The sequence below is a fragment of the Talpa occidentalis genome, unplaced genomic scaffold, assembly GCF_014898055.3.
Source record: "Talpa occidentalis isolate TD23 unplaced genomic scaffold, MPIMG_talOcc4v2.1 talOcc4.7, whole genome shotgun sequence".
NCBI lineage: Eukaryota > Metazoa > Chordata > Mammalia > Eulipotyphla > Talpidae > Talpa > Talpa occidentalis.
Window position 1 is genome coordinate 81,348,909 of NW_023605083.1, and position 23,402 is coordinate 81,372,310.

Consider the following 23,402-nt stretch of genomic DNA (forward strand, 5'->3'; position numbering starts at 1 on the left):
TTTATTTATGCATGTAAGAACTAGGGTGTATGCCAAAGGTGTGGGGGGAGGGGGCGGGTGAGAGGATTCACCAAAGACAGAGTGGGGAGCACAATAGGCAAATCTACTGAAATATACTGCTGAGAGGAACAGCAGGCAAGATAGGAGAGGTCTGCTATACCATGTCGGTTACTTCCCTGGCGGGGGATCGAATTCAGGCCATTGCAGTGATAGTGTTGAGCCTAACACCTGAGCCACCAGGGAGGCCCAATAAAGTACTCTTATGATCTTATCCATCCTTTTATCCATCCATCCTTTTACATTTATTATAGGTGTTTAAAATAGATTTTTTGAAAATGTGATTCTATAACATATTTTTCCATGTTAGTATATATTGATCTATATCAAAGATATTCAAATTTAGGATTCCTTTACAATCTTAAATTACTGAGGACCAAAAGATTTGCTTTTTCCTTTTTTTTATGGCTGTGAAAATTAAAACTAACACATCTGAAAAATAAGTATTTTTAAATAGTAAACCCATTACATGTTAATACATTTATTTTTATTTTTTTTTAAAGATTTATTTATTTATGCATGTAAGAACTGGGGTACAAGCCAGAGGTGTGGGGGATGAGAGGATTCACCAGAGACAGAGTGGGGTACAGAACAGGAATGGCTGAAATACACTGCTGAGGGGAGCAGCGGGGTGAGTCAGGAGAGATCTGCTGCGCCATGTAGGTAGCTCCCTGGCTGGGGATCGAACTTACGCTGCAGTGGCTGTGGATAGCGTCATAGGTTGCATCTTAACTCCTTGTGCCACCAAGGAGGCCCAATACATTTATTTTTAAATGAAAATCTTTTAAAACAAAGGTTAAGATTGTGATTATTGTACGTTTTGCTAATCTTGAGTAACTTTAACGGAACACATACTCTCATATCTGAATTCTCATTCTGCTTTTGCACTTAGTCTCAGTAATGACACTCATCAGATGAGTGCTCTAATGCCTTTAAACCCTTTACAGATTAGGAGTGCAAAAGGCAAATAATTGTGACCATGCACAAGTTGGAAGGGAATTGGGAATTCCTTGTCATGTGTTTTAATAGTTACAGTAAAAAAAAAAAAACTAAAGGATTTTTATTTTATACGGTAGGAGTAATATATACTTGCACACTGTATATCTGTAATATATCACAGTCCACTGGTTTCAGAATTTACTAAGGGGTTGTCAGAAAAGTCATGACGTATACTTTCTTTGAAACACATAGAAAACGTTGGAAAAATGGGTCATGACTTTTCCGACAACCCAGTAGTTTTGAGAAGGTAGAAACTTGATCTCTGTGTATATCCTTTCGCCTTCCACATTTATAATTGTTTTAAGTATTTTCTTTATTTTTTTCACTCCTAATTTCTTTCTGATGTTCAGATTGGTGATCCCTGTTGTTCAGTCTTCAAGTTCAGTGATATAAAATTTTTGTAAAGTGATTAACATTTATGTCGTTCTGGCACTAAGTGTTGTCTCTTGATGGTCTTTCCTCATACACATTGAGATTTTCCTACTTCTTGGTTTGACGTGATTTTTTTATTGAATATAGATACTTGGTTACTATTTTACAAGATTCTGGGTATTTAAAAAATCTTCTGTTTAGAAATCTCTTCTGATGTTGCTTTGTGTGTTTCCTGCTGGGTGGTATTGTAAGGCATTTCCTCACTCGCTTTTTGTTGCCCTCTTTGATGTATGTGAATGAGGTTATTAAAAAAGTCACTTGTAAAAACGTTCATTGTTACATGACGTCCTTATGTCCTTCTCAGCTGGATAAGAACATTATAACATATTTGTTGCTTCACTTGTTTAACTGTGAAGAGGATGACCAATGGCCTACACATCTTTAAGGTTTTTGATTCTCCAAATTGCTTGTCATAAGAGCATAAAATAATATATCAATGTCAGCTAACTTAATAAAAATATAAAATATAACTCTCCCATCCAAGTACTTACCAGGCCCGACCCTGCTTAGCTTCCGAGATCAGACTTCCAAACTTTCCCAGATCTGATCTTTATGAGTAAAAAACTGACATCTTACATATTTTTAATTAAAAAAAAATGTTCAAAGGTTTTCAATTCATTGTTTCCCTCCTGTAGTACTTTAGGATGGAGCTGATGCATGCTGAGAAACTGAGAAAGGAAAAGCAGGAATTTGAAAAAGCCAAGATGGATGTGGTAAGATCCTGGTCTATGCTCACTTGTTAACAATATACATTTTTTTTTAAAAAAAAAAAGTATGTATTTATTTATTTATATATATGAGAACTGGGGTGTAGGCCAGAGGTGGGAGTACGGGGATGAGAGAATTCACCAGAGACAGAGTAGGGAGCAGAACAGGCAGATCTACTGAAATATACTGCTGAGGGGAGAAGCAGGTGAGACAGGAGAGGTCTGCTGCGCAATGTGGGTTAGCTCTCTGGCCAGGGATCGAACTCATGGCTCAGTGGCTGGCAGTAGCTTGATAGCATTGAGACTGCACCATCAGGGAAACCCAGCAATATATAATATTTTTTGGCCTGCTTAGATGTATGAAAATTTTTAGAATTTTTTTCTTTCCAGTTTCATGTCCTGCTTTGGAACTTTGTGATGAAATTAGAGTCAATTTAATTAAATGTGTTTAATAATAGAAATGCAGTTTGTGTTTTAAAAATATGTATTTGGGTGAATTTAAGGGGTCTTTGAAATTATTATTGTTGAGTAGTCAATTGCTGTGTCCCTTTAAATGACATTAATTGGTTGAAGGAACTTGGGAAAGGTAAAATGTGAGGGCCCTAGCTGCCTTTTCCTTTTTTATTTTTTTTTATTTTTTATTTTTTAAATATTTGTGTTTTATTTATTTACTTATTTATTTTTTAATTTATACAAGCACTGGGTACAGTCAGAAGCGCGGGAGGGTGAGAGAATTCACCAGAGCCAGAGCGGGGAGCAGAGCAGGCAGAAGGACCGAGGTACACTGCTGAGGGGAGCAGAGGGTGGCAGGAGAGGTCTGCGCACCATGTGGGACCCTCCTCCGGGGGCTGGGGAGCAGCCGGGGATCGAACCAGCGCTGCAGAGGCTGCGGGCAGCTTCGCAACCCAGCGCTCAACCGCTGCACCACCGGGGAGGCCCCCCTTTTCCTTTTTTATATAAAATTTTAAGTGAAAATTTTAAGGAAAGAATGCTAGAACTAAAAAGGGAACATTGTTAGCATCTATTATTGTGGATTCCAGCCAGCTCTGAAATTTTTTTTATCCAAGTTAAATCTTATACAGAAGGGTAAACAGGATATGTTAAACCTGCCTTACTCTGGTCTAAGTGGAGAGTAAGGCCTTAAGCCATGTGATCCTCCTACACTGTAGAAGCCTGAGAAAACACTATTGGAAGGTAACTGATCTTGCTCAAGCTGCATATTTTAAAAGTGAGGCCCAAAGAGTCATGATTTTCCAGAGGGCCTATTGCATAGGTATTCTAGGACTGTTTTCATCTCAGCCTGGTACTTTCTCTATTTACTTGATACTAGCTGTTAACTTGCGTTTAATGTAACATTCCTTAGGTGAATCTTGATTATCCCGAGGAAATCCTTAAGGGTGAGTTGGCACGGATCGTCTACAAAAATTCTGTAAGCAAAATTAAAGGTAAGTATCTTTGGAAAATTTGTTTATGGTGGGAAAGTGAAGTATTCTATTTATATGAGGAAGAACTTTAGCTATTTTTGAAAATTTCTGTTAGAATGTGTGTAAAATAGTGTCTTGTTCCTTTCACAAAAGGCTTCTCTCCCCTTAGAATATAATTCAAAATTTCAGTAAGTTTTTATTGAATAATGAATTCATTTGGGAAATTCAAATGATAGATGATTTAGTATATTCCTTTATGTCTTTAAGAAGCTTAGAATAAAATTTAAAGTACTTACAAATACTCTAAAATATTTGTAATGACTTTGTTTATGTGGTGGCACAATAGATAATTTCTTTTAAGTTTTGTTTCATCCTATTTCTCAGTTTCAAAACAAAACAAAAGAACTAAAACTCCAGTTTATCAAGAAAGTTATGCTTTTTAGCAGTCCATCGCCTTAACCACTTGACGACCTTGTCCCATGAATGTTGTACTTTTTTTTTAAAGATTTATTTATTTATTTATACAAGCACTGGGTACAGTCAGAAGCGTGGGATGGTGAGAGAATTCACCAGAGCGGGGACCAGAACAGGCAGACTGACGAAATACACTGCTGAGGGGAGCAGTGGGCATGGCAGGAGAGGTCTGTCGCGCCATGTGGGACCCTTGCCGGCTGCCGGGATCGAACCAGCACTGCAGAGGCTGCAGGCAGCTTCACTGCCCAGCATTCAACTGCCTGCGCCACCAGGGGAGGCCCATACTTTTTTTTTTTTTTTAAAGATTTATTTATTTATTCATACAAGAACCAGAGTACAGGCCAGATGTGCGGGAGGGTGAGAGGATTCACCAGAGACAGAGCGGGGAACAGAACAGGCAGACTGATGAAATACACTGCTGAGGGGAGCAGTGGGTGAGACAGGAGAGGTCTGCTGTGCCATGTGGGACCCTCGCTGGCCGGCCGGGATCGAACCAGCGCTGTAGAGGCTGTGGACAGCTTCACAGTGCTGCACTCAACTGCCTGAGCCACCAGGGGAGGCCCTGAAAGTTGTACTTTTAAAGTGATAATTAGAGTCTTTCTCTTCCCCTCTCCTGTTTTTTAAACTTTAGGTGCAGAATTTCATGTGTCACTGCTTTCAATTGCACAGCTATTTGATTTTGCCAAAGATCTGCAAAGAGAAATTTATGATGAGTAAGTAAGACAGTGGAGAAGTGAAGATATCTATTCCTGATCTGGTGTTAAAGATTTGAAGTTGGATATTTACATAGGGAATAACATACCACACTTAATTCTCAGAAGAAAGCTATTCTAGGACCACTGTATTTTAGTACATGGAGAAGTTGTTTGACTGACTTACTGGCTTTCCGTGGGAAATAGTTTGCTTTTATTCAATAACGAATATTTATTCGTTACAGCTTATATAGAATTTCATATTCCTAAAAGTTATATTCATGAATGTTTATATTTATAGTTGGTTCTGTAGGTAATTTTATTCATGTTGTTTGAGAATAATTTGCAGTCTACCTTGTGAGTATTCTTGCCTGGTACCTCTTTTGTAAGAGACAAAATAGGACTTGGATCACTGTGCTTTTCAGGGCTTTTGTAGAAGACTAGGTTGTGCTTTTTCTTTGTCTCAGAGAAAATCAAGAGCCTGGGTATTATAAAAGTTTTCCAGGGCTTGAGAAAATCGCCCCTTTGAGACACAGAATTGACTTTGAGAACTAAATTGAAAGTTAATATTTGTGAGTGATGTCTGAAACATTCTGAAATCTAGTAAGTGTGTGACAACTCTGATCCATTGATAGCAATGTTTAAATAGCAAGTGTGAAGATTGCTGGAGAGCCTGTGAGGAAATGGCTCTTATGGTGCTGAAATTACCAGTGGGATGTCTGTGTGCATTGTTAGAACATAGGGACCTGTCTCTGTTTGATTTCTGTGTTAGCCTCATGTCATAGACCTGATGCCATTGAATTATATTTTTCAGCCTTCAGACTCTGCACACAGATGACCCCTTCACTTGGGATTATGTGGCACGGCGAGAATTAGAGATTGAGTCACAGCCAGGAGAAGAGCAGCCTACCACAAAACAAGCCAAATCAGTGGAGGTGGGCCGGAGGGAGGAGAGATGCTGTGCTGTATATGAAGAGGCAGTGAAGACGCTCCCTACAGGTGAACTTCAAACCATGGTATAGTGTGGAAGTCATAGTATTCATGGACGTGAAACCAAAATTCCCAGTTACCAAATTGATATCAGGACTTCCTCTGTAGTACTGTTTACAGTGTGCTTGGCTTTCCCACTTGTTCTTTCTGTCATGGGGAAAGATGGAGCCTTTATCTGCCTTGATAATAGTGCTGTTTCTTTGATTTGGAGGAAATGATACTTAGGGACTGATCATTTAGAAGATTGTTCATTGTCTTTTGATACAGATTTACTTTTTAAATTGGTAACATTGGAGAATGAAGGTAGAAGGAATATAAGTGAAATGCATAATGCTTTAGTTTTTAGATTTATATCATTTCTTGGTTGCTTTTCCCTTAATATTTGGGATGTTTTAATGACTAATTTATTGGTAATCAGAACAACTTCCTTCAGGCAGCTTAAAGTTCCTCAGAATTGTTTTCTCTTTGAGGAAAAGATGTTAAAAACTAAAAAAGATGATAGTTAAACTAAAATAAATTGATGATCTGACCGCCATAATCTTTGTGACTTTTCCAGAAGCCATGTGGAAATGCTACTTCAGCTTTTGCTTGGAAAGGTTTGCTAAGAAGACAAGTAGTCAGTTCCTCAGAGAGAAGGTAAGGACTTACTTTACCTGGTAGCAGTGGCTGGCTAGAGAGTGACTGTCTTCTGGATTCTGGGACAGCATCCAAGAATTTTGTGCATTGCTGCTCCTCCTGTGAGTGAGCTGTTATTCTGAAGGTCTGAGTCTGCTTTTCCTTTATAATGGCCACTGCTTGGGGAGGTGCCCTCCTATGGACTGCACTTGGCTCAGGTGCCCAGATGATCTAATACTAAGTGAAACCATCTCAGTCCCCTCTTTTCAGTTTTCAGAATGCAAAACTGCTTTTGTTCCTGTCAGAGGCCAAAGACCGCTGCCGGGATCTTATAACATGTAACAAACTGAGGGATTTTTCTGATTTCAGAGGCAAGAAAGAACCATGATTGCATTCAGGAAGGCTCATGAACTCAAGCTTCTACCAGAACTGCAATACAAGCAGTGGGTAAGGACATGGAAAGTGGGTCACTGCTAATTATATGTACTTAATTCTAGTTAGACTGTACTGGTGTCATGTTTTTGCATATATGTAGTTACATGACTAACCCCATTTAGACGTTTGCAAGGGAGATGTAGAGCGTGTTTATATTTGGCTGTCATTGGTGTGTGTTAGAAATGGAGTCTGTGCCAGTAAAGGGAGGAACATTGCATATAGTGGAAAACACTCAGAACAAAGGCTCAATTGGGGTTTATTTTGTTATCTTTTACTGGACATCCTAGTCCTGAACACATGCCTCATCCAGATTAAGCATTGATAGAAAGACAAATTATAGCTGTGTTCTTGTGTTTTAGAAGCTGACATTTCTAGTAAAAGGCATATGTTAATGTACACCTACCCTCTGGAGTGTGTAAGGATTATTATAGAAGGCAGAATAATGTGCTGTGGGAATACGTGCTTCTAGACTTGGTTTTGCCCCTTAAAGCTAGGTGATTTGGGCAAACCACTGAACCTGAGTTTGTTTACTTGATTTTTAAAATAGTGATAGTACTCTTGTTTCTGCTACCTCACAAAATTATTGTGAGCATTACATGAAATAATGAATGTGTTAACATGTTTAAATACCAGAGAGAGTGGAGGGACATAGTCAACAAACTCCAAGATAACAAATGTCAACCAAGAATACTCTATCCCGCAAAGCTTTCCTTCCTCTTTGAAGAAAGAGTAAGGACCTTCCCAGATAAACAGAAACTCTGGAATTTCATTACGACTAAACTCCCACTTCAAAAAATACTACAAGGAGTCCTAAAGCCAGAACCAGCAGAGGGATGAAAAGAACAAAACAAGACCAATCTAAATAAATAAATAAATAAATAAATAAATAAATAAATAAATAAATAAAACCAGAGAAAAGACAAACAAAATGGCAAATATAGAAGCTAACATATCATTATTAACTCTAAAGGTAAACAGACTAAACTTTTCAATAAAAAGACACAGACACAGAGTTGCAGGCTGGATTAAGAAACAAAACCCAACCTTTTGCTGTCTCCAGGAAACACATTTAACTACAAAAGATAAAAATAGACTGAAAGTAAAAGGATGGAAAACAATCCTACAAGCAAATGGACCAAAAAAGAAGGCAGGAACAGCTATACTGATATCAGATCAAACAGATTTCAAACTCAAAAAGGTAAAAAGAGACCCAGATGGCCACTACATTATGATCAAGGGGACAGTACTTAAAGAAGATGTAACACTCATTAACATATACTCACCAAATGAAGGAGCACCAAAATTTATCAGACAACTATTATCATCTCTGAAAACAGACATAGAGAAAATACATATGTTGTGGAGACTTCAACACACCACTATCTACAATGGCTAGATCATTGAGACAAAAAATAAGGACACTAAAGCTCTAAATAAGGATCTAGACCTCATGGGCTTAACTGAACGCTATAGAACACTAAACCTCCCAAAAATCTGAGTACACATTTTTCTCAAGCACACATGGATCATTCTCAGGATCGATCACATACTGGGAAACAAGACAAACATCAACAGATATACCAAGATTGAAATACCAACCATCTTCTCTGACCATGAAGGCATCAAACTAGAAATAAACCATAAAAAGAAGGCAAGGAACCCTCCTACTTCATGGAGATTGAAACCTATACTGCTGGAAGACCACTGGACTAATGAGATCAAAGAGGAAATTAAAAAATACTTGGAGTTAAATGACAAGGAGGACACCAATTTCCTAAATGTATGGGATGCAGCAAAAGCTGCAATAAGAGGAAAATATATAGCAATACAGGCTCACATCAAGAAACAAGAAAGAACTCAAACAACCTAATCACATATCTCAAAGAACTAGAAAAAGAACAACAAAAAACCCCTAAAACCAGTGGAAGAAAGGAAATAATAAAAATCAAAACAGAAATAAAGGAAATAGAAACTAAAAAAAATCCAAAAATTCAATGAAACCAAAAGTTGGTTCTTCAAAAAAAATAAATAAAATAGATAAACCCCTAACCAGGCTCACAAAGGAAAAATGGGAGAAAGCCCAAATAAATAGAATCACGAATAAAAAGGAGAAATCACAACAGACATAGCAGAAATCAAAAGAATAATCAGAGACTACTATGAATAGTTATATGCAAACAAATTCAACAATCTAAAAGAGATGGACAAATTTACAACTTTACAATCACCCAAAGCTAGATAAAGAAGAAATAGAACACCTAAACAGACCAATTACAAGCAGTGAAATTGAAATGGTCATCAAAACCCTTCCCAAAAACAAAAGCCAGATGGATTTACAAATGAATTCTGCCAAACATTCAGAAACGAACTAGTGCCTATCCTTCATAAACTCTTTCAAAAAATTGAGAAGGAAGGGATAATACCAAACACGTTCTATGAAGCCAACATTACACTAATACCAAAACCAAACCAGGACAACATGAAATAAGAAAACTACAGACCACTCTCTCTAATGAACACTGATACAAAAATCCTCAATAAAATTTTAGCTATCAAAATCTAACAATGTATCCGTAAGATAATTAACCATGACCAAGTAGGATTTATTCCAGGGACACAAGGATGGTTCAACAGCTGAAAATCAATCAATGTAATCCAACACATCAACAAAAAGAAATAAAAACCATATGATAATATCAATAGATGCTGAGAAAGCTTTTGACAAAGTACAACACCCATTTATGATAAAGGCGCTTGAAATTCTCGGGATACAAGGAACATACCTCAACATCATAAAGGCCATATATGACAAGCCCATAGCCAATATCATTCTCAGTGGTGAAAAGTTAAAAGCATTTCCATTAAGATCTGAAACAAGACAAGGATGTCCACTCTCACCATTGCTTTTCAATACATTACTGGAAATCCTAGCCAGAGCAATAAGACAAGAGAAAGACATACATGGAATCCAAATAGGGAAGGAAGAAGTTAAACTATCACTATTTGCAGATGATATGATAATATACATAGAGAACCCCAAAAACTCCACAGAAAAACTAATCAATCAGTTTAGAAAAGTAGCAGGATACAAAATTAACACACAAATCAGTAGCCTTACTATACACAAACAATAAATTTGAAGAAGAAGAAATCAACAAAACCATCCCTTTTATTATTGAAACAAAAAAAAATCAAGTACTTGGGAATAAACCTAACAAAATAAAGGACCTATACAAAGAAAACTATAAAACACTGTTAAAAGAAATAGAAGAAGACACAAAAAAATGGAAAGATATACCCTGCTCATGGGTTGGAAGAATGAACATTATCAAAATGGTCATCCTACCAAAAGCAATTAAGAGTCAAAGCTATTCCAATAAAAATTTCAATGACGTTCTTCAAAGAAATAGGACAAATATTGATGAAATTCATATGGAGCCACCAAAACCCCAAATAGCCAAAGCTCTCCTGAAAAAAAAAAAAAAAGGGAGTGGAGATATCACACTCCCAGACTCCATACTATACTACAAAGGCATAATAATCAAAACTGCATGGTATTGGAACAAGAACAGACACACAGACCAATGGAACCGAATAGAAAATCCAGAAATAAACCCACAGATTTATGGTCAACTAATCTTTGACAAAGGAGCAAAGAATATGCACTGGAACAAAGAAAGTTTGTTCAATAATGGTGCTGGGAAAACTGGGTTGTTACGTGCATAAGAATGAAACTTGACTACTGCCTCACACCATGCACAAAAACCAACTCAAAATGGATTAAAGAACTAGACTTAAGACCTGAAACCATAGGGGCCTCCCTGGTGGCACAGCGGGTTGAGCGCTGCGCTGTGCAGCTGTCCGCAGCCTCTGCAGCGCCGTTCGATCCCAGCCAGCTGGTGAGAATCCCACACGGTGCGGCAGACCTCTCCTGTCACACCCGCTGCTCCCCTCAGCAGTGTATTTCTGTCGTCTGCCTGTTTTGCTCCCTCCTCTGTCTGGTAAATCCTCTCACCCTCCCATGCCTCTGGCCTGTACCCCGGCTCTTGTATAAAAATAAATAAATCTTTTTAAAAAAGACCTGAAACCATAAAATACATACAAGGAAATATAGGCGAAGCACTACATGACATACGCCTCAGTAACATCTTTAAGACACATCACCCAAAGCAGTGATAGTGAAGGCAAATATAAACAGCTGGTACTACGTTAAATTAAAGAACTTCTGGACAGCAAAAGAGACAGTAACCAAAACAAAGGGACACCCCACCAATTGCACACAACACTAATGATAAAGGACTAATCACAAAAACCTACAAAGAGTTGATGAGACTCAACAAAAACAAAATAAATAACCCAGTCAAAAAATGGGCGGAAGAGCTAAAAAGAAACTTCTCCAACAGGCATATGAAAAATGTTCAGCGTTACTTCTAATCAGGGAAATGCAAGTCAAAACTACAATGAGATACCATCTTACACCAGTGAGAATGGCCCATATTAAAAAAAAATAGCAACAACAAATGTTGGAGAGGATGTGCAGAAAAAGGAACTCTCCTGCACTGCTGGTGGGAGTGCAAACTGGTCTAACCGCCATGGAAAGCTGTATGGAGATTCCTCAACCTGCTAAAGATGGAGCTTCCATATAATCCAGCAATTCCACTCCTAGTATTTACTCAAAGGACACAGAAACATTAATTCAAAAGGGCACGTGCACCCCTATGTTTATAACAGCACTATTTACAATAGGTAAGCTATGGAAACAATCCAGATGCCCAAAAATAGATGACTGGATCAAGAAAATGTGGTACATATACACAATGGAATATAACTCAGCAATCCAAAAAGATTAAACTCATGCTATTTGCAGCAACATAGATGGAGATGGAAGGAAGCATGCTCAGTGAAATAAGCCAGAAAGAAAGAGAAAAATACCGGATGGTCTTACTCATAGCAGGAATTTAGAAAATCTAAATAAAGGACCAGGAAAAAGTAATTATAATGAAGTAAAAATCAAAATCAACAAGCAGCTATAAACCAGAGATGCACTGCAGGGTAGGGGGGAGGGAGTGGGATCAAAACAAAGGGAGGTGGGAATTGTATGGGGACTATAACGAAGATGAAAATGCATACATTGTGCAAAAATGAAAAATGATGTAAAAAGTATATAAAATTAAAAAAAAAGTATCAGCATTACATTGTCAGGTCAATGGGAAATAAACTGATATTGTTGATGCAAAAATAAAATAAAACAAAAAAAAATGTTTCAATACCTTTGGAGGGATATAAGGACAGAATTTTGTATATTGAGTGCCTTTTATTTGTCTGACTCTTGAATCATGCAAGTTTTACATAATTGCATTTAATATCTTGCTTATTTTGTATTCTATTTTTTTAAAGATTTATTTATTTATGCATATGAGAGCTGGGGTACAGGCCAGAGATGTCGGGGGTGAGAGGATTCACCAGAGACAGAGTCGGGAACAGAACAGGCAGACTGACCAAAACACTCTACAGAGGGGAGCAGCAGGCGAGACAGGAGAGGTGTCATGTGGGCTGCTTCCTGGCTGGCCAGGAATCAAACTTGTGCTGCAGTGGCTGTGGATTGCTTCATAGTGCTGTGTCTTAACCCCTTGTGCCACCAGGGAGGTTTTGAATTCTTTTTTACATTACATTTTTGTATACTATATGAGGTCCTGTCTCCCACTATAGCTTCTTTCTGGGAAAAGACTTGGGCCTCAATGAGTTCAGCTGCTCCTGCTCGAGCTCTTGAATGCTGGCAGGACAGTCACCCTGATAAATTCAGATGGGTTTTACTTTGTTGCCTTGGCATTCTTGCTCTCTTTCCATGTTCCTTTTGCTGTTCACCATCCTGGTTATCTCAAACATCCTTTGCTGCACAGATCTTGCATGCTGCTCTTCTTAAACCTACCATCTCAACACCCATTTGCAGATTTTGCCTTTCAATGAGAGTCTTTGAAGATACTGCTTCTCAACTTAAAATACTTAGCTGACTTTGCTCTTATCTTTTCGCCAGATTTCTCTCTGTAGAACAATATTTTAGAATTGTTTTATCCTCTGGCTAAAGCTGCTTAAGTTTCCTTAATTTACCCCTGGCCTGTATTTCTGGCTTCACTTTCCACTTCCCCGGGTTACATCCCATCCCTTCAGCTAAATGAATTTGGATTTCATTTTGATTCCAAGCTCTCTCATCTTCTACCTCTTGTGTTTGCTGGTTGGAAGATGCTTCTCTTCCTGGGAATCTGTGCTTTCACCTGACACTCTCTTCAGCCTTAGCTTAAATGGTACTTCTTTTCCAGGAATTCCTTTTCATCGCTACCGCAGGTGCCCTTCCCAGGCATCATTCTTTTTCTGTCATGACATGTATCACTCTGACTCCTACAGGACTGGATGCTCTGTGGGCACTAGGGAACATCCCTGATTTGCTTGTTATGAATCTAGCAAATAAAGTGTACAGTAGAAGTGCTTATTGAATGAATGAATTATATACTGCCATTTACTTTTTTAGTTTTGTAAAATTGGATTGGTTTTGGTTTTTTCCCCTCTGTTAATGTGGATACCACCATTTTAATAGATAAGATTTCTTTCTGTTCATTTACTTGTTTGGTTATATTAAAATAAAATTACCAAGCTTCAGATATGAACATTTTCATGACTATTGTTATGTAATGTCTAATTGTATTTCAAAAAGATTGTACCAATTTGTAGTGTGCCCAGTTCTGGTTGAATGAATACTTTGTTTCCTTACCACAAATACTGGTTTTATCTTTACTGATTTTTATAATCTGTTTGGTGGGTATGGGTTTTAGTATAGCAGACTGTTTTATTAAAAACTTTCAGTCTAAATTATTTAAACCCTTTTCTTTTCATCTCTTTTTTGATAGCTCTGGGGATTAGAAACAGGGAAGGCAGGAGGAATTGGAAATTGTTCACTTTGTGTCTGCCTGGCAGCCATGATAAAAGATTAAATTGGAAGATTGTTGAAATTATTGTTCTATTTATATAGATAATTAAGTTTTTGGTAGTTAATTTTCTAATGGTCCTTTTCCTCATCTAGAGTCAGTTGTTACTGGACCATAACTTCTTAAAGGAAGCTCTGGAAGTGGCAGTAGCTGGCACAGAATTGTTCCGAGACTCTGTGATGATGTGGCAGATGAAGCTGCAGGTGCTGATTCACTCCAAGAGCCCTGACATAGCCATGTTATTTGAAGAAGCCTTTGTGTGCCTCAAACCCCAGGTCTGTGAGTTGGGTCTTTCGTATTTCATTCTATTTGGAAAGCTTGTTAAGATGTCAGACAAAACTCACATGGATTTTACTTGTGTGATGAGAACTGGCACTGGGAAGCATTCGTGGTGATGGTTCAAGGGTCAAGAATAGAAGAATTTACTTCCACTTAATAGCCTGTTTCTAATTCTTTATTTGAAAATGGACTAATTCTATACAATTTTCTGTTCTATTGAGATATTTTATAAGTGAGAAATATTAATAGAAGATTATTCTTCTGAAGCCGAACTTAAATTCAGTTTTTAAACATATTTATCTAAACCTTACGGCTTTACTGTGAATCTTTCATAGTAATGGGAAAAATTACTAAAGTAATTTCTATAGTAATAGGAAAAAGTTTTAACTGTTGTATTGCTAATTTGTGTGTGTACCTCTGGGATATGAGAGAAGGTCAGACAGTTTAGTCTAGAGTAGTTAGTTCTTACATTGTGCCTCCTAGATAGCTGACATATGACCTGGGTAGCATGGGTCTGACTAGCTGTGGGCTGTTAATTACTTAATTAACTAACAGGTAGTTGATGACAGTAACTGTAGGCAGTATTCCCTGACAGAAGGAAACTTTGGGTGACTTGGGCAGAAGGCTGTCTGTGTTATGGCTGAGGGTGCTGAGACTTCCGTCACAGTGATGGCAGACTAGGAATGATTCAGTGTTTTACATATTGGTTCTCTTAGAAGCAATCTTTCTCTATATAGTGAGTAGTTTGCAGAGCATATTGCTAAGCTGTTGTTTTCTACCTTTTTTTTCATTGTGAGCAGGGCTGTCTGCCATTGTGGATTTCTTGGGCAGAGTGGAGTGAAGGTGCTAAAAGCCAAGAAGACACTGAAGCCATCTTTAAGGTATAGACTCCATGTTCTAAGTCTTGTGATATGTGGAGAATGAGCAGGTAGACTCACTAGTTGAGTAGCTTTAGTTTTTTTCTTTCTTTTTTTTTTTTTTAAAGATTTATTTATTTATGCATATAAGAACCGGGGTACAGGCCAGATGTGTGGGAGGGTGAAAGGATTCACCAGAGACAGAGCAGGGAACAGAACAGGCAGACTGACTGAAATACACTGCTGAGGGAGCAGCGGGCAAGACAGGAGAGGTCTGCCATGCCACGTGGGTATCTCCGCAGCCGGCCAGGATCAAACCCACACTGCAGAGGCTGTGGTCAGCTTCGTAGCGCTGCACTCAACCGTCTGCCCCATTGGAGGCCCAGCTTTAGTTTATTTCTATAGCATGTGTTTCTGAAGCACTGTTGAGTGGTCTGGACTGTTTCTGGGAAAATTTGCTTTGATATTTATAAGTTCTTTTTTGCTTTGATGTGTAAAAAATATTTTTTATTTTAAATTACAGAAAGCTATGTTAGCTATCACAGGTGCCGACTCAGTCACTCTGAAGGATAAGTACCTGGATTGGGCTTATCGAAGTGGTGGCTACAAAAAGGCCAGAGCTGTGTTTAAAAGGTACTCACAAATGTTCATAGCTGTTACTGGTTTTATAGGTCTCAGAATATGTATCAGAAAGAGCTGTTACTACTTTCTTTGGTCCCTGATTATATATATCACAAAGAATAACTGAGGAAGTAATCCAAGAGGCTTTTTCAAAAGCTTTTCTTTCCCTTTTTGAACAATAGAGGCAGTTCATACCCACTGTGAGATTGGGGGTGGGGGGGGGAGATAACTAAAAATACATGGTAATTTCATATTTAAGAGAAAAATCATGTTAAAGTATTTCAAAGTTTGTTTTTCATGTACTTGAGATTATACTATAATTCTGTTTTGTATATTGCTTTAATTAACATCAGAATAGCTCCCTGTCCAGAATAGTTCTTCATGAATATCACTTATTAAAAATAATTACATGGCATATTGTTCAAGGAGTTGTGGTATAATTTATTTGCCCACCATGATACTACTTTGATGAATATTTGTGCCCAAATATTATTTGCTTATATTGGAAATTATTTCCTTAGAACATATTCTTTTTTTTTTTCCCAACTTGTACACTTTATTTTTTTTATGTCATACAAATGGACAACTTTATTAAATGATTGTATTCTCATTGCAAACTTTTCCTTAGAACATATTCTAAGAAATGGAATTATTACTGTCCTTCAGAAAGACCTCGAGATATAGGAGAGGGAACTTAAAACTGGGAAAGTGAGAAAGAAGAGAACAGAAAGAAAACTGGGTAGAGAGGAGTTAGTGGTGGTGAAGAGTAAGCAATGTTGAGAGTCAATGCTGAAGTTGAAATGTTGAGAGTGACGCTGGTCAGATCCCATGCATTGAATCCCAGCCAGGTCTTTATTAAGCCATGTGTTGTGAAGTACTGGCATAGGCATTTATATTTGTGGGGATTTATATTTAAGAGGTTTTCTGTCACTTCAAAAATAACATCTCTTTTTCTTTTTTTTTTTTTTTTTTAGTTTACAGGAAAGTCGTCCATTTTCAGTTGATTTTTTCAGGAAAATGATCCAGTTTGAAAAGGAGCAAGTGAGTGTTTTGTCTTAGGCATTTCTTGTCTGGGAAAATTGGTATAGTGATTACTTATCTATGGCAGCATTTTGTTATTTAAAAAATCTCAAAATACAGTGTAAATTTCTGGTTCCCTTTTACAGTGTAAATTTCTGGTTCCCTTTTTTTCATAGTGATAATTTAAGAATTATGGTCATTAAGCAAAAAAGAGAAAGTACATGCCTGCAAAATAGAAAACTCCTTCCTGCCAGACAGGGTGAAGTGGACTTCTCTGTCTCCATCCACAGTGTCTGATTTGTTTCTCTTACTGAGATGTAGGGTGGAGAGTAGGCACTCAGTAAGTTTTTCTGGTGTTAACTGAACTTGTGAGTGAGGCAAGATGCAGAAAAGTCTCAGTTTAAAATAATAAATGAAAATCTAAATGTAGCTGTAATCCCATCGTAGTAACACAACCAGCCATAATTTTTAAATTTTTTATTTATATGTAAACAGTTTTATACTGTTATATTTCTGACTTGTGCCATATGGAGGTTAACTTCTTAACATTTTATAAATGCATTCCTATGTTTTTATATAATCATCATTTTTAATGGTTGCTGTCTTATTTTTATAAAGATTTATTTTTATTTATGCATACAAGAACTGGGGTGTAGGCCAGAGGTGCAGGGCATGAGAGGATTTACCAGAGATAAAGTGGGGAGCAGATCTACTGAAATACACTGCTGAGGGGAGCATCAGGCGAGACAGGAGAGGTATGCTGCGCCATGTGACATAGCTTCCTGGCCGGGAATTGAACTCATGCTTCAGTGGCTGGTGATAGCTTGATAACGCTTGAACTTTAACCCCTGTGCCAACAGGGACACCCCTGCAGTGTTATTTTTTTTGCAGTGGAGTAGGGTTCACTATTTCTTTATGACAAATGCTCCACATTTATGATCCTCTCTGGTCAGGAGTTCTTTGTTATCAGCCATGCCAGTTGGAGAATGGAGTCATTGGCTCACCTGTCCATCCACTGGCCCTGCAGATAGCATAGATTGTAACTGGCTGTTGAACCTGCCTATTACCTTGTCAGCCTTGGCCTTGTTCATCTACACAGACATTTGGTCCTCGGTGCCCATAATGTGGTTGCTGGTCAAGCCTTCTACCACAATGACAGTTCCATGAACTTGTAGGGGTTATTCTGCTTAATACACTGAATGTCTCCACCAAAGCACGAGTGCGGTAAAGCTATTAAACCCAGAATTTTCATAAATGTTTCTTTACATGAAGATTTTCTTCCCCGTAGTTTCTTGATATTGAAAACAGGGTGTTGCAAACTTTATTTTTATAGCAATTTTTTCCTTTTGAATTATTTTGTTGAGATAAATTTAAGTTAGTTCTCTAAATTCTCTTAGTTCTCTAAGCTTAGAGACACTGATTTTTTACAAATCCAATTTTATTTATTGTCTTTTTAAAAAGTTAAAATCCTTGAGAAGTAGAGCATCACTTCTGTGTCCTGTGGCCTTAGTAGAAAGGTTGCTTCAGAATTTGGAGCAAATCATGCCACTGTTGCCACGGACATGAGCTACCTTTCCTCAGATGACTCTAGCTTTAGTCGTTTGAGTGACTGTGGTATTCTTTGCTTTGTACATATAAGTATATCTCTTATGTAAATAGAATTCAGTTTCCTCTTGAACATAAATGATTTCAAGAAGAGCTGTATCTTCCCACTAGTTCCAGAGACACAGCAGCCAGCAAAAATCACCTTGGACCACAGCCTTCCATATTTTAGTTTTGTTCCCAGGAAATTTCCAGAGGCGCTAAGATTTTTTTTTAAAGATGATTCTGTATATATTGTTAGATAGTCCTTGAAGAGAATTATTCTGATTTATGGTGGTAATCAGATATGTTAGTATACTTATTTTTGCACACTTTCTCCAAGTGTTCAGTTTAGCTTTTTCTCCTCTATTTTGCTAGTTTGGCGTTTATTGTTTGCATTTGAATTTAAAAAATTTTACCTGTAAGGTTGAAATTTTATTTTCATGATTTTGATCACTGTGTGGGTCAGTTATCTGTTCTTACTCTATAATATGAGATAGTCTAGCATAATAATTGATAGCCAACTTTGGATTAATGACATAATATTATGTGCCTTGGACAAGACACTTAATTCTTAGCCTCAGCATCTTCATCTCTAATGGAAGTCATAGTATCCTTTCCAGGGGTGTAGGGTTATAAGGCTGATGAGGATATTGGATAGAAAGTACTTGTCAGTGTCATGCACTTTGACAAAGTGTGCTTCTGTTTTTCATGCATGTGCAAGATATAAGGTTAAATTGACCTTCTATATGGGCCTCCCTGGTAGTGCAAGAGGTTAAGATGCAACCTGTGAAGCTCTCCGCAGCCACTGTAGCACGAGTTTGAGCCCCTGGCCAGGGCGCTACCCACATGGTGCAGCAGACCTCTCCTAACTTGCCTGCTGCTCCCCCCAGCAGTGTATTTCAGTCAGTCTGCCTGTTCTGTTCCTCACGCTCTCTGGTGAATCCTCTCATTCCCCCCCCCACCTCTGGCCTGTACCCCAGTTCTTGTATGCCTAAATAAATAAATCTATAAATAAGTAAATTGACCATCTATAAAAAGATACAGCCTCACTGAAGAGAAATTTCAATGAAAAAAATAATTATTTTTTCTATACAAAAGGATTTTTTAAGCTGTCGATCTGCTTTGAAAGTGAAAGAAAAGGAACTATATTGATCCTGGAACAACATTGGATGTAGGGTTGTCAACTCCCACATAGCCAGAGATCCACATATAACTTGCATAGGTCCTCTACATGTGTGGGCTCTGTGTCCAGGAGTTCAGCCAGTTAATATCTGCCTGGGTTGAATCTGTGAATGTGGAATATCTGATAGGAAAAAACTGCATGTAAATGGGCTAGCACAGTTTATTTATTTTAATTATTTTTAAAGATTTACTTATTTATACATATAAGAACTGGGGTGTAAGCCAGAGATGTGGGGGGTGGTGGTGAGAGGATTCACCAGAGGGAGTGGGGAGCAGAACAGGCAGATGTACTGAAATACACTGCTGAGGGAAGCAGTGGGCGAGGCAGGAGAGGTCTGCTGAGCCATGTGGGTTGCTCCCTGGTCAGCCTGGGGACCGAACTCATGCTGCAATGGCTGGCAATAGCTTGATAGCATTGTCTTTAACCCCTGTACCACCAGGGTGGCCCAATGGACTGGCACAGTTAAAACCCATGTTCAGGGGTGAGCATTTCAGTGGAAGCAGAGGTAAAGAATTAATATATCCTAGGTGTGGTAAGTGTAAGCATTTTAATTTAATTCTTTGCATTTCTCTAAGAAATAGTACTATCCTTGTTTTATGGGCGAGGAAACTTCCAAGGACAGAGGGTTTAAAAAACATGTCAGGGTTATAGAACTAATATTGAGATTTTTTTTAAAGTATGGACATAGGACCTCCCTGGTGGTGCAGGGGGTTAAGTCGCAGTACTATAAAGCTCTCTGCAGCCACTGCAGTATGAGTTCAATCCCCCGGCCAGGGAGGTGACCTACATGGCGCAGCAGACCTTTCCTATCTCACGCGCGCTGCTTCCTTCAGCAGTGTATTTCAGTGGATCCGTCTGTTCTGCTCCCCGCTCTGTCTCTGGATCCTCTCACCCCCTGCACCTCTACCCTGCACTCCAGGTCTTATATGCATAAATAAATAAATCTTTAGAAAAATAAAGTATGGACATAAATATGTTTCGCAATAGACATAGCTAGCATGTGCCAGAACCCAAATATTCAAAAAGAAAATTTGCCTGTAGGCAGTGGAAATCTTCTCCCTTTATTTAAATCATCATCTCTCAGGACTTTCAGATATATGTTCCTGTGAAGTTGCTCTTGTTCCCCAATTGAGAATTATTTTTTTCCAAGATACCATAGTAAAGTGCTTCTATCACTGTTACATTTACTTTACTCTGGCAAGTAGTGCATTTGATTTTTCTCTGGAAGTTGAGAACCAGTCTGAGTTTATCCTGATGCTACTTCTCTTCAAATCCCTAATAGATAGTAGTTGCCTGACAGGGTGGTTGAAGTGACTTTGTGACATGATGAATTAGTCTTTTGAGGCAAGATTGTCTGGTTTTTCTGTTAGGAATCCTGCAAGATGGCAAACTTGAGAGAATATTATGAGAGGGCTTTGAGGGAGTTCGGATCTGTAGATTCTGGTAAGTAAACTTCAGTAATGACACACAAATCTGTTTGCCTCTGTGATCTCTAACCTATCAGTGTGGTTAGAACAGTATTTCTTAACTCTTTGGGTCATGGTACTCTTCGAGAATAAAACTTGCATCCTTCTGTTATTGCCTCTCTCACTTTGTGCATAAATACTTACAGACATCAGTTTTGCTTGTAATTTCAAGTTTACAAGCCCAAGAGTCCATGTGTTTTCAAATAAGAACCCTGGATTAGAGTATTTGCTTGGTTTGGTTCTCTTAAAAAATGTAATCTTTGTAAGAAAAGGCTAATGATGTAGGTCACAGAAAGCAGTGGGAGTTAAAACAAAGGGATTGTTGGGTGCTTGTTGACATTAGTTGTCATTTGCTGTTCCACATTGTCTTCATTTGTAAGAATGGGAAACATTACTGAATAGATATGTCATATAAACTTTTTTTTTACATGTGAACTAAAAAACCATCGCATCTACTTACTAAATTCACATCTGAAAAAATGTTAACTTTTTTAAGATTTCAACATACCTCTTCCGGGGAAGTGAGTGAGAATGTTATCTTTATTAATCCAGACAAGCTTTGTTAAACATGGCAGCAAGGTTATAGTGAACTCATTCAAGTCAGTTTCACCGTGAAAGAGTCTCAGAAAAACTCTTCCTCTAAAATATGTTTCTGAGTTTATGAAATATATAGTCTGTCATGACTAAAGTGAAATGTTCTACTTAAAAATGTTTCGATATATCTTAGTGTAAAGAAGAGAGATACTGTAATACATAAAGTTCTAGTGAAATTATGGGTAAAAATTAAGTTTCTTAGAAATCTTGTATTGAGTAAGTACTAGGTAATTATGTGTATCTAATAAATCCTTGTCAATTATCTAATTGTACACTTAACAATAAATTTTGTTGTTCCCTTCAAAGATCTTTGGATGGATTACATAAAAGAAGAATTGAACCCGCCCCTCGGGAGACCTGAGAACTGCGGACAGATCTATTGGCGGGCCATGAAAATGTTGCAGGGAGAGTCAGCAGAGGTTTTTGTAACTAAACACGCTATGCATCAGGCTGGTCATTTGTGAAGAGGAAGAACATGGCCAACTTTGTGAAATAGTACTGTAGACTCTCTGGGCAGATTTGTAAAATGAGTTCATTTACAATTTGCTCAGAGATGGCAGACAAGATGGCTGTCTGATTTTGAGACATGCTTTCATTTTGTTAATGCGTTAATATTTAATTCTGGAAAAGAGAACTGTTTAGTGGCCATAGGCTACTTTTTGAGTCTGAACCTACCATAGGTTTCTCAAATATATGGACTATTTCCCAAAATATATGGAAATTGTATAGTTGAGATTCTTTTATTACTCCTGGCCAAGCATGAGTATCCCTAACCTAGAGTTAGGGATAAATAAAAAGGGAGGAAAAATTATAATTCTATTTTGTTTATTATTTTCTTATTATAAATGTATATGTAGTATGCATTTATTGTAGAAAGTATGTAGGAGTAAAATACAATGTGAAGTGGAAAATTAAAAACATCCTGTAATTCTCTCATCTGGAGTTAAACTCAGTAATTTTATTTCCTTTGTCAAAATTGGATTAAACTGTTAAATCACTTACACTTTCATTCACTGAGTGCCCATCATAAGCAGGAAAGAAGGGTAGCTTTTGGGGATGGAGGTAAATGTTGAGCTGGGTGTCTTGAGAGAGCTGGTTGAAGCAGCAGGGAAGAATGCTGGGTATTGGGGAAAAGGTTGTCTTTTCAGAAGATTAAGGTATTATAAAGATATCTTAGCATCTCTGGGACTAGTCAGCAGAGAAGTGTTTACATTTGGGAGACTGGCAACAAAAGAAGGGTGGGGGTAAGAAATAGATTAGAGTAATGCTGAAGGACTTTGAGGTGAGGATGGAAGAAGTCTGGGAGCAGAGGAGGCAATTGTTTGAATTTTATAGTCTTTAAGGTAACATTATAGTGCACTCAGAGAAGCCTTCAGTGCAGTTTTACTTATGTTGTTTTCCATGTTATTAAATAGCTTTAACAACATTTAATGAATTTATAATATTTCATTATGTAGATGAAGTAGGACTTACATTACTAATCCCCTATGGTTGGACCTAGTCATTTTTAACTTTCTTCTTATGAATGATGTTGATGAAGATTCTTGTGAACCTTTATTCCTATTTCTGCTGGTTATTTCCGTAGGAGATTGACATCTGACAGAATTACTGGATTAAAGGATATAACTATTTTTAGAGATATTGATATATATTGCCTATTTGCAATGTATGAAAATGTCAACATTTTTACCTGTATGGGTGTAATATTTTTTATTTTTATAATTTTAATAGGTGAGAACTGATATTGTTTTAATATGTATTTCTCTGATACTAGTGAAGTTAATGTGTTTTTCTGGTTCTCTTGTCTTGGGATGTCCTTGAATATTTTGTGGATTTTTTCTAAGTTTTTAAAAATATATTAAGAGTATTCATCTTTTGTTTCTTCTTTATTGCCAATCCTTTTAATCAGGTTTCTCAAAATTTTCATAGTGTTTTTTGATGTCCAAACGGGGGGGGGTGTGTGTGTGTGGGGGTGTGTGTGTGTGTGTGTGTG

At 37.7% G+C, this 23,402-nt stretch overlaps 1 protein-coding gene across 2 annotated transcripts in view; it reads left to right on the forward strand.

Moving 5' to 3' along the window:
• Window positions 1-22,008, forward strand: part of UTP6 (UTP6 small subunit processome component) — a 35,770-nt gene extending 13,762 nt beyond the window's left edge. For both annotated transcript variants that reach the window (XM_037492540.2, XM_037492541.2), the window contains exons 8-19: window positions 2,124-2,201; window positions 3,559-3,640; window positions 4,725-4,806; window positions 5,600-5,784; window positions 6,332-6,411; window positions 6,760-6,837; window positions 13,901-14,080; window positions 14,885-14,965; window positions 15,465-15,574; window positions 16,537-16,603; window positions 20,720-20,792; window positions 21,716-22,008. In XM_037492540.2, coding sequence (XP_037348437.1) covers window positions 2,124-2,201; window positions 3,559-3,640; window positions 4,725-4,806; window positions 5,600-5,784; window positions 6,332-6,411; window positions 6,760-6,837; window positions 13,901-14,080; window positions 14,885-14,965; window positions 15,465-15,574; window positions 16,537-16,603; window positions 20,720-20,792; window positions 21,716-21,873 — 1,254 coding nt within the window. In that variant the 3' untranslated portion in view covers window positions 21,874-22,008. The remainder of the gene's footprint in view (window positions 1-2,123; window positions 2,202-3,558; window positions 3,641-4,724; window positions 4,807-5,599; window positions 5,785-6,331; window positions 6,412-6,759; window positions 6,838-13,900; window positions 14,081-14,884; window positions 14,966-15,464; window positions 15,575-16,536; window positions 16,604-20,719; window positions 20,793-21,715) is intronic.
• Window positions 22,009-23,402: the final 1,394 nt, after the last annotated feature.